This window comes from Microcaecilia unicolor, chromosome 7 (genome assembly GCF_901765095.1).
Source record: "Microcaecilia unicolor chromosome 7, aMicUni1.1, whole genome shotgun sequence".
Taxonomy (NCBI): Eukaryota; Metazoa; Chordata; class Amphibia; order Gymnophiona; family Siphonopidae; genus Microcaecilia; species Microcaecilia unicolor.
This window is the reverse complement of record NC_044037.1, coordinates 230,539,283-230,551,495: the sequence shown is the minus strand read 5'-3', so window position 1 is coordinate 230,551,495 and position 12,213 is coordinate 230,539,283. Positions and strand designations below refer to the sequence as shown.

Below are 12,213 nucleotides of genomic sequence, written 5' to 3'. Positions count from 1 at the left end.
GGCTGCTTGCTATGTGAATATTCTATCCAAAAATACTAGGACTAGAGGGCATGAGTTGAAGCTACAGTGTTGTAAATTTAAAACGAATCGGAGAAAATTTTTCTTCACCCAACGTGTAATTAGACTCTGGAATTCGTTGCCGGAGAACGTGGTACGGGCGGTTAGCTTGACGGAGTTTAAAAAGGGGTTAGATAGATTCCTAAAGGACAAGTCCATAGACCGCTATTAAATGGACTTGGACAAATTCCGCATTTTTAGGTATAACTTGTCTGGAATGTTTTTACGTTTGGGGAGCATGCCAGGTGCCCTTGACCTGGATTGGCCACTGTCGGTGACAGGATGCTGGGCTAGATGGACCTTTGGTCTTTCCCAGTATGGCACTACTTATGTACTTATGTTTTATTATCGCTACCAAGTATTACATATTAAGGGCATTTGCTTTAAAATTTGTTTTAATTATTTTATCCAGTCCTTACAGGCACATGGTTTTGCTTTTTAAACCCAAAGGTGAATCCTAAGGGTGGTTGAACAATTAAGTATAAACTGTGTTGTTTCTGAGTAGTTTTTGAATTTGGACTGCTTTGGGTCCTGTGATGATCTGTACATCTGCTGTCTTAGCAGAGTATGGAAGAAAATGATTTTTGTTACTTTTACTAGTATTTTTACTGCGTATAGAATCTGGCTTTCTTGAGGGGCCGGGGAATCAAGGTGACTGTAGCACGGCAAGGGCTGGGCAGGCCGAGAGCTGGGATGGAGGAGATTACTTATGGTGGGGACGGGTTAGATTTCCAACAGGGACAGACAGGAATGGGCTAGATTTCTGTTCCTCTAGTACAGAGGATGAAATGGGGGACTAGGAAATGAGTGAAAAACAAAGTGAGAATAGGCTGGGAAAGAGAAAGAGATGGGACAATAGGAAAGCTTGGGAGGTTATAAAAATGGGAGGTGGAAAGATAGTAAGTAGGCAAGAGGTGAAAAGAGAGAGTCTAAAGACTGAAAGAAGGGGAAAATGATCCTACACTGTACTAGGAGTGGAGAAGAGAGAAATGGAGAAAAAAGATGACGTGGAGAAGGAAGGGAAGAAGAAATGGAAATGAGATGCAGAAAAAAAATAATTGCTGGAGGAAAATGGAAAAAGAGAGACTGGAACTAACACCTGGTTAGAAAAATTAAATTGCCAGGACAACAAAGGTAGAAAAGAAAAAAAAACAAATATTTAAAATTTTTAGGAATTGGAATGCATCACCTTTAGGAAAGTGTATCTTTCCATTTTTTTTTAATTTTGTAGCATAGAAGGGAATACATTTCTGTTTCTCTTTAACTGGTACTGCACTGCTTACAGAATCTGGCTTTCTTAGAGGTTTTGATTTCAGTTTTTATCTGCCTCTTTTATTTCTAATTCGTGGTTCCTTATTTCTGTATTGGGTGACAGTCTATCCGTGTTCTGCATGTGTGACTGAGGTGAAGGAGTCTGTTAGTGGATAGGGATCTGTAACCATCTAACTTGTTCTAGTTTCTCAGAGTAGCTGTATTGCTGCTCTGAGGCTTGGTATGATATTTACAGAGCTGTCCTACATCCTAAGACAAGGAAAGGAACTGATTGGGAAGCTAAGTTTAAAAGAAGAGTTATGAGAAAATGACAGGAAAAATAGAGGAAATTGTTAGTTGTAATCCTTCTTATCCATCCCTGTTGTCACCAGTGTAAATAAGTTTTTTTTCTGGAATGGCTGTGGAATTAAGGTGTGACGAGTTAGTGAACAGGGCTGGGGATGTGTACTAAAATCTCCCTCTCAAAACTTGGGCCCCCTTCATAGCTCTGCAGTTCTCAGGAAAGTTGTGAAGTTTCATATGTTTAAATGCCAGTGTGGCTAGCCTAGAGCTTAAAGGATGCAACATAGGTGCTGCTTTTTTCCTTTTTTGGAAGTTTCTGAAGATATTGGGAGAGGGAGGAATCTCAGATGGAGGGTGCAGAAGGTGGAGGAAGAATGAGAGAGATGGAGAAGAGAATAGAGGGGAGAGTGATGGAGAAGAGGCTTATCTTTCAGACTAGCATGGGGCCTTTACAAACTCCTTTATGCCACTGAGTCTGTAGCCTGTCCCTCAAAAATTATCTTCCATGTCAGGGAAAACAAGGAGTGACTTTCACAGACCTGTTATTCCTTGCAAAGGACCTTGCTCTCTGAAATATTGCTATCTTGGTTATTGCTGTTTGTTTTATTATGCCACTGAAAAAAAAATACTAAATAAAACAATTTTCCCTTCTCTCCAAGAATATGGCTTATGCTCTATTCCCCTGGAAAACAAACTTTATCTTGTGGGTGGACAGACCACAACTACTGATTGTTATGATCCAGAAAAGAATGAATGGAGAGAGATGGCACATACAATGGAAAGAAGGATGGAATGTGGAGCAGTTGCAGTGAATGGATTCATCTATGTGACTGGAGGATATTCGTATTCAAAAGGAACCTATTTACAAAGTATTGAAAAATATGATCCTGAGTGTGATAAATGGGAAGTGGTAAGCAATCTTCCCAGCGCTATGCGCTCCCATGGCTGTGTTTGTGTATACAATGTGTAAAGGGATGGATTTTTCTTTTGAAGAACTAGAAGGAGCACAAGATACTGCACATTGTTCCAAATTTAAGCAGAAATCCAGCAGTGCTTTTTTGTGAGAAATGTAAACATTGGGCAAAAGTTTTGATGACCAGGAAAAGCCCTGCCACAAGGCAGATTAGGTGTATGCCTAGAGTGGCAGCATTTGGGGGAGAACAGCAGGAGACCCACCCATAGATGGCAAGAGAACAGCACCTTCACTCGTCTTCCCTACCTCCTATCCTGTGTCCAGCATCTCCTGACTGTTTCCTACTTCTGTCGCTGCTGCCCTACCTCTTCCAGAACCTGGATGGAAGTTGAAAGCAGAGTCAGAGCCAGCATGGAGCCTTTAAACACAGGAACTCCTGTGTCAGAGGCTTAGCAGGACGTGGCAGGGCCAGAGCATAGCTCTGTGTTTAAAGGCCCTGTGCCAGTGTTGACTCTGCTTTCAGCCTCTACTAACTTATTGGAAAAGGTGAGGTAGTGAAGAGGATGGAGATACTGGACATGGGATGGGGGTAGAAAAAGGAGATGCTGAGTGGGTAGATAGGGAGTAGAAAAGGGAATGCTGACCATATGGGGAAAGATAGGAAGGGGAAGGAAGAAATTGCCCATCTAGGGGGTATACTGGCCACCTGAGGGGAGGATAGGAAGGGGAAGGGAGAACTTGCCAATATAGGGGGTATGCTGGCCACCTGGGTGAAGATAGGGAAGGGAGAAATTGATCATCTAGTGGGTATGCTGGCCACCTGGAGGAGGATAGGAAGGGGAAGTAGGATGCTGAACTATAGAGGGGTTTACAGAAGGGAAAGGAGGATGCTGGACTGTGGGAGGGGGTAGGGTCTTGAGGGAGGGCACATGGGTAAAGGTTTGCTTACGATATCAGATACATTTGGACTTGGCTTAGTCACGATTTAAAATGTAAGATGATGTGAAATTTCTTACTGCATAATGTTAAAAAAAAAGACAGTGTTGATGCCTGAGGGCTTTTTTTTAGATCCTGCCAGGTACTTGTAACCTGGAATGGCCACTCTTGGAAATGGGATACTAGACTTGATGGACTTTTTGGTCTGACCTTGTATGGTAGTTCTTATGTTTTAAGGAAAATGTATGATAACTTATGTGAATGTATTAAAAAAGAAAAAAAGGATACCTCGTTAGTAGTGTTGCAGAAGCAAATATTTTATTGATGTTTAACCATGGTAATGTTGTTTATGCTAAGAGGTTGGTACCATGGTCTATAGCTGTATAAGCAAAAGAAAGGGATTGGTTTATTTGACATGCTTCACCATGAAGACACTGCAGACGAGAAATTCCTATAGATACATATCCTTTCAGGGCCCCTTTTACAAAGCGACAGCAAGCCCAACACGGGCTTACCACTCGCTTAAAAAGGAAGTACCACCAGGCTACCGCAACAGCCTGGCAGTACTTCCCACCCCCAGCACGCCATCATATCCAGCACTACAAAAATGTATTTATTTTTTGTAGCACCGGTGTGTACTCGGCGGTAATCGGTTTTTCTAAAATTACTGATTTACACATATGTGCTCGCCTCTGAGAAAAGGTGAGTGGATCCAAAGTGTTGAGAATAGCCAATTTTTTGAGTCACGGGTCCATAAGCACTTACAAAAAGTACATGTTTTTAATTTCTGTAATTTTGTTTCCACATAAAAAAGGATGGTGTTTGGATTGTTATATTACAAATTGTTTGCTTTAACAGAATTCATTCAAATGTCCTTTTTTGTTTCTGGTGACTTTAGTTACCATATGTCCATTTACACACATAAACTAGAGGGCCAATATTTAAAAAAAAAAAAAAAAAAAAAGAGGTCCTACATTTTCATCTTAATTTAAGAGCTTAAAGGAAATGCTTATACATTAAGGCCCACCCTTCATTGCCTAGTGCTAAGATCCTAATTTATTTTCCTTGTCCAAAATCTGCCGCCGTTACCACAAATCTTTTATGCTCCTAACTTTAGTGAAATTATTTAATATAAATTTAGGCACCCAGACTTATTTTCCAAGAGGCTAATTTATGAGCGTAACTCTCAAAGGAGGCCTTTTACTAAAGCTTAATGGGCTCAATGGATATTAGTATGCACTAAGTGCCATGGCCCTTAGATATAAAATAGGAGATACAGCATTTAGCAGCCACTAATTTGTGCATGCTAAGCATTAGTAAAAGGGCCGCAAAGTTGGAAGCATAAATCCGTTGAATATCTAGCTTTAGGTCAGTGGTGTTCCTAGGGGGGCTGACACCTGGGTCGGATCGCCGATGCGGCCCCCCCCCCCCGGTGAAACGACAGACACAAACGGGCTGGCTGGCGGGGGCGGGCGGGCGGGCATGGGACTCCCCTCCCCTTACTCTGCTATCCCTGGTGGTCTAGAGGTACCTCTTTGTCTTCAAGGCAGGAAAGAGCCCCCTCTTTCCTGCCCGGAGCGCTGCTGCTAGCTGCCCTGCATACTGTGAGTCCGGCTCTCGGCATTTCAAAATGGCCACCGAGAGTTGAAGCAGCCTCGCGAGACTTCAACTCTCCGTGGCCATTTTGAAACGCCAAGAGCTGGACTCACCACAGGATGCAGGGCAGCTGTCAGCAGCGCTCCGGGCAGGAAAGAGGGGGCTCTTTCCTGCCCCAAAGAGGTACCTCTAGACCACCAGGGATAGTAGAGTAAGGGGAGGGGAGGTGATGGGGGGGGAGTGGAGATGACAGGGGGGAGGCAAGGTGACTGGGGGAGGAGGGGAATATGCGCCAGGGGCGGGAGAGAGCGTGGAAGGGGTGGGTGAGGGCGTGGAAGGGGCGGGGCAGGGGATGTGAAAGGGGCAGCTCCCCCCCAGCAAAACGACACCCCCCCCCCCGGTGCATCTTTACCTGCTGGGGGGGGGGGGGTGGCGCACATCTGTCAGCAACACTCATTCCCTGCTCCCTCTGCCCCCTTACAGGAAATAACCCGTTCCGGGGCCAGAGGGAGCAGAGAACAAGCGTTGCCGACAGACGCGCGGTACCCCCCCCCCCCCCAGCAGCGTGCACCTGGGGCGGACCACTCCCACCACCCCCCCTTAGTTCGCCACTGCTTTAGGTTTTTATATGTGTAAAAGCCTCCTAACCTTTCTAAAATTACTTCTTAAACCTAGACATTTTAATATTTTCAAAATATACTGCTTATATTTTTGAGTGTTACATTCCCATGCCATCTGCAAATGCTAAGCAACTTTTGTAGGTTATTGGTGAAAACACATTAAGTACTTTTATACATTAAAAAAAAAAATATATATATATATATAATAGAAAGCAGACATTTTTTTCAGACTGCCTTCAGTATAGACATATTTGTAATAAATAAGCAGAAAATGAGCTTCAATTCTGAATCCAGGAGGGACAGTAAGTACCTGCAAACATTCTTTCATGGCAAAATGTGTGTACAGAAACAAAAAGAGCAATGATGTGAATTTTACATGCAGAATTGTACAACTTTTAAGGCACAGATTTTTTTAAACCAAGTGAATCTCAAAACATTATTGTACATGCCTAGAACTGGCTGTTTACAGTAGGCAATATGCTTATTTTAAAGAAGCAACATTTTTTTCAATATTTTACAAAATGTTTGTGGGAAAAATATATAAACATTTAGACTGTAACAATGCTAGAATTCTTACACATGGAAGACGTTTTAATATATTTAATACTTGAATGTAGGATTAAAAATGCTGAGAAAGAATGATGTTGTATTTATTGTTACAAAAAGAACATATACACAGACTGAAGACATCAGATTTAGGAAAGCCCTTATTTCTACCTGCTTGGATGTTGCCCTGAGTGGTTCCAGCAGGGACAGTGTAGAGCTACCTCACTATCACATGGCCAGAATTCTTCCTGTAATTTCACCAAGTCAGCATCAATGGGCCTTTTTTATTTTCACTACTTCAACTAGAAATTAAAGATCAGCCCACAGGCTATAACTGATAACTTAGTATTGGACTAAACCAGTACATTTGTAACTGTGCTTTTTAATAGTTTATTTTCTTCTGTTTCCTTCTTTTCTCTTCTTAAAATTCATCATGCAGTAGGAACTGTGCATTCATTAGTACATATTCAGCTCATTAGTACTCCTTAAATTTAGTGCATGCTAAAACACATGTAATGTATGTTAAAATGTTAACATTTTTAGTGAAACTAAAAAAAAAGTATGAAAATCAGAACGCTACAGAAATGCTAAATAGTAGTAGTAGTAAAACAAAGCCCAAACTACAACTTTTGTTCCCTGTGCACATCCCTATCATACATCAAATCAATACAGATGTGACAGCTGGAAAATGATCAGATTTATTTTATTTAATCAAATCATCTCCCCCTTCCCCATATCTTTTTACATATTTGAAAACAAAGACTAATGTAATTTAAGCTACAGGTTGCTGGTACATTCAGATAACAGCAACAGTTTGTCTCCTGCTCTGCCCTGTTTATATGCAGTGTATTATTCATATTGTAGTTCCAGCATGTAACTGCAAGTTGTTTCCTGCTCAAGTTGTAATCTTTACCTTCTTTGGTGAGCTGTTGCATGCAGTGGTATAGCCAGACACCCAATTTGCTGAGCTTGAGCCCAAAGTGGATGGGTATGAGAACCCACCTAGCATCTGTCCCCTGTACACCTTTTTAAACCCTAAAGTCCTTCGCTGATAGCAACTCAATCATGGTGCTGGTGCCAGCCCCAAAGCCTTCCTTCTTGTTTCTGCATAGGTGGGAGCACATCAGATAAAAGTCTGTGGGACCAGTGCCATACATTTGAAGTGTTTAAAAGATATTTTTTTTTTTTTGGGGGGGGGGGGGGGGGGTAGGGTTGAGATATACCGGATCACTTGTGGGTGGAGGAGAGGGAGATAAGAGTCTTCTATTGATGTGTTTTGGAGATCCCCACCAGCCATACACCACTGCTTGCATGTAACCTCCTACTCAGCAGAGAACTTGGGTCATTCATCACTCTACTGTCATTGCCTCAGGTTCCTTACAGTCTGTGTTCTCATGGGTCTGCTCAGGGGTGTGCTGGTAAATGTTTAACAACAGGCTCTCTCCCTGGTCCATCTCTACGCCCCCCCCATCCACCTCTACGCCCCCCCCCATCCACCTAAATCCCACAAAGCTTCTAATGTGACTGCTTTTGGTTTGACCACGAATTCTATAGGAATATCAAACCTTACAGTCTGCTCACGAGTTGCACTCTGCTCCTCTCTCCTCAGTCCGCGGCGTTTCCATGGGCAAACCATGCCCTCCAGTCCGATCTCTGGTGTAGTAAAAGCTTCCATTCGACGATCTTCTGGGCCCCTACCCTCTTCCGGGGTGGACCCCGTCGAATCCTCGAGGTAGGAGCTGGCGCCTAACGGTTGGGGAGGGGGAGTGTGCTCGGCGGGACTCAAGGTGACGTTTAGGCCAGGGAACGTCGAAATCTCCAAACCGCCGGTGTCTCCCACTGGCAGCGATCCGCCGTCATGAAGAACTCCCTGCGGCCTCAGATAACGATCGATGGGACCAGGTAAAGAGGGAGTTAGCGGGGACGCTCTAACTGCTAATCTCCCTCTCCGTTTAGGCATTTTTTTTTGATCAAAGATGATCGAGACTCACAGCTGCTTAGTGAGTTGCGGTCATCTGGATCCCCATAAACTTTTAATGTTGAGCACCTGATTCTCAAAGTGGACATATCCAAACACTATAATGAAAATAAATGATTTTTTCTACCTTTGTTATCTGGTGACTTTGTTTTTCTGATAATGCTGGCCCAGTGTCCGATTCTGCTGCTATCTGTCCTCTTAACTCTGTTTCCAGGGCTTCTCCTTTCCATTTATTTCTCTCCTTCTCTTCATTTCTTGCCCTACATCCGTAAGTAAAAGCTGGGTCCTCCCAGACTTGACTGTCCAGTGGCTCCAGATTCTGCCTATTTTATTCATCCATGTGCAGTTTTTCTCCTCTCTTCCTTTTCCCTTATCATCTTCTTCCTCACTCTTCCCTCCCCTCCAGCCATGTCCAGCATTCTTCTCTCCTTCCCCTCCTCCATCCAGCCATTTCCAGCAACCCCTCCTCTCCCCCTGCCCTCCCCTCCAGCCACCCATACCCAGCGAATTGTCCTCTCTCCCCTCCCCCCCCCCCCCTCCGGCCACCCATAGCCAGCGATTGTCCTCTCTCCCCTACCCCCCCTCTGGCCACCCATAGCCAGCAAGTGCCATCTCTCCCCTGCCCTCCCTCCAGCCACCCATACCCAGTGACTGTCCTCTCTGCCCTGCCCCCTCCTCCTCCAGCGACTCCCTTCTCTGCCCTGCTGCCCCCTCCTCCAGCCACCCATGCCCAGCGACTCCCTTGTCGCCCCTGCCACCGCCTCCAGCCACCAAGGTTGTTCAGCGAATTCTTCGGGGCAGGCAGTCTTGCCTGCCCGCTGCCGGCGCTGACTCTCCCCCGCTGCCGGATCGCTCTTCAAAATGGCCACAAAGACTTACAAGGGTGGCCTCCAAGACTTCAGCAGAAGTCTAGGCAGCCATTTTTAAAGAGCGATCCGGCAGCGGGAGAGGGGTCAGTACTGGCAGCAGGCAGGCAAGACTGCCTGTCCTGAAGAATTGCTGGACAAGGGAGGTGAGGGACCGGACCCTGTAGGAGGGAGGGAGGGCGGAAGAAAGGAAGGAGAGCCAGCCTCACCCTCAGGAACAAACCGGCTCGCAAGTCGGTTAAAAATTTAACCGGCTCTTGTGAGCCGGCTCCAGCACAGCACTGGGTCTCCTCCTGCATGAGACACTCTCCCTCAAAGCACTGGCAGCTGTTTGCTTGAGTACCCTTACTGTGAAACAGAGAGAATGATAATGTTCCGTGGGGCAGATCAGGAAAACTACAGCTTCTAGCTGCACAACCATTAACACATTGCTCATTTTAACCAGTACTTAGATAAATATGAAAGCTTTTCCTGTAATATCTTTGGCACAGTGGTTTGCTGAAAGTGATGTTTTGTTATGCAAAATTGAATCACATCCCATTTTTGACATCTCAACAATCATGTGTCCCATCACAAACTGAGTTGCAGTTTCTGAATCTATACAAAATTCTGAATAAGTTGTACAATTTTCACAGCTGTAGGACACTTAATGGCAGTACCAATCTTTCACCTGTTACTTGTATGACCCCCACCCCCTAAAAGCCACTATCTTGAAAACCATTGAAGATATGTTTGAAATTTTGCAGTTTTCTATCCTTTATATATTGGTCTTCATTTTGGTAGATTATTATCAATTTCTGAAATGGTGAGGTGTGGACCATTAGTGAACATACATATAGAATGACCCCCAGCAGGCAGAATAGAATCACCCCCAGCAGGCAAGAAAAGAAAAACACTTTTTACAAAATTTATTCATCAAATTCAGTAATTGAGCTGGTCCTAAAAATTTTTAGGAATTACACTTAACAAGACACTTACAAGGTAGTGTAAGAAAAAATGTGCCATACGCCTCTACAACTTTAGGTCTTAGCTACAGAAAAGATTGCCAACGAGCTTGAGTTTGTCCAACTGTAGCTGGGAAAACAATCACTGTTTGACCACAAAAAGGAGCATGTCGATTGAAAAATTAATTATATTTTGCTAGTCTGTGTTTGTAATACAACCACTAATGTAGCATGTTTCGCTGCAATATCATTAAATGATTCTAAAATTGTGAAATAGCATCTCCTGATAGTCTTCATATCTGAGCCTAACCTTTTAACTGCTCCAGGAAGATAGTAAATATTAGCAAGAGAAAGATCTCAGCCTCAGGCTATTTCAAAATATTTCTAAGGTATATTTTAAATAATGCCAGATGAGACAGTGTGGGGAAAATTAAGGAAATGCAAAGTTTTTTTCTCTTGGAGCATTTTAAAGAATTTTCAATTGAGAACTCTCACACTAGCTTTCAAATTAGAAGCAGCAATTGAATGTAATGTGGTAATCAATGTAACAACAGAGAATATTTTCAGCATAAGTGTGAACAACCTATTGTCAAGATCCTTCATCTTTCTCAGCAAGTAAATTGAGAAATAATAATTTCATACAACAAATATTGCTTACAAGACCATCTGCCCAACTGCATCTGAAGAAATTTTTGAACTTTGTGAGGAAGATCCTACCACTGGTTTAGCAATACCTTTAGAAGGACAGCTTACAGGTTCTGGAAAAGGTACAGTCAAAAGCTGGGCCGGAGTGGCAGAGATCAAAATTTGGAATCCAGTTTAAAGAAATTATGTGGCGCAAGTTTTAGCCTCAGATCCTACAGAGGGTAACACTTTTCCCTCTAATGAATAGATCAGCCCACCAGAAGGTAAGGAGACTTCCACTAGGGAAATATTACTTAACATTTCAGAGACCAAGGGCTTAGACAGTACCTTAACATGTTGATCAATCAGGCGCTAGACAGAACCAGCATTTTCTTTACAACCCCTTTCCTCTTTCCCATCTGATCTCAATTGAAGATAATCCCTGCACCTGGCTCCTTCATGGCTCACCTGTGGTAATGTCAGGTCCGTAGTGGAATCCATGACTATACTTGCACCACTCTGGCACAAACTGCCTGCTCCTCCAAGCCTCCTTCTCTACTACATTTATTTTCATTCACTACACTTTGAGCAGCAGTGGTTGAGACACAAACACGGATACAGTTGATCAGCCTTTGTTAGAATATTAGAGGAGTTAGACAAGGGGTGAAATTGTGATGCTGTTTTGAAAGAATAATCCCAACAAAATCAAATGCTATCTTGGAAGTCAAGACCAGATTATATTCCATCTATTAAGAAATGTGGAAGGAAGGCCAAACACCTACCAGCATGATCAAGAGGTGAGATATAAAAGGGACTATTCCATAGCGTCCCACAGATCAATCCAGAGACTTGTGGGTTGTGTCCCTCTCCAGCAGGTGGAGATAGAGAGACCAAAACAAAAGATGCACACCATACAACGCATGGAAACAAATGCAAAGAAAATACAAACACCAAACACCACGAAAACAATGCATGACCTAACAACCTCTCTGGAACTTATTAAGACCTATCTGTTCAAGAAGCCTACCACAACGATCCAACCTAAACACCCAAACCCTGCAACACAACGAAACTTGTACCAGAAAAGGTCACTTAATTCTTTCCTCAACTACCTAAGACACTGTTATCTTGAACTTTAACGCAATTACCAATATGTATTTATGACACCGGAATTGGCATTCGCCACATTGAGCCTGCAAATAGGTGGGGAAATGTGGGATACAAAATGCAACAATAAAAAACCTCCGAGGTTTGCTATATGTGGACCTTTGCAGCCAAGTAAACCTCAGTATTCTCTCTATCTAGCAGGTGGAGGGACATCTCTGTGCAGCTCTGATTTGATCTGGCTACTGGTTTCCTTTGGGCCTAGTTTAGCACAGTCAGGGGTTGAGTGGCTGTTTGTAGCTTCTGGTGTACACCTGGTGGTGCCAGGTCCCTCCCCGGTTCCCCCTACTTTCCTCTGTCGCCCGGGGCTGTGGGGCTGATTGGGTGTTGCCTTTCTCTCCTGAGTAAAAAAAAAAAAAAAAAAAAAAGGAAGCATCTAAGAGACTTGTTTAATCATATGGAGGAGCTAGATGGG

The 12,213-nt window shown here is 43.5% G+C and overlaps 1 protein-coding gene across 1 annotated transcript in view; it reads left to right on the top strand.

Moving 5' to 3' along the window:
• KLHL23 (kelch like family member 23) overlaps nucleotides 1–3,081 on the top strand; it is a 32,384-nt gene extending 29,303 nt beyond the window's left edge. The window contains exon 4 of the mRNA XM_030208912.1: nucleotides 2,271–3,081. Coding sequence (XP_030064772.1) covers nucleotides 2,271–2,581 — 311 coding nt within the window. The 3' untranslated portion in view covers nucleotides 2,582–3,081. The remainder of the gene's footprint in view (nucleotides 1–2,270) is intronic.
• Nucleotides 3,082–12,213: the final 9,132 nt, after the last annotated feature.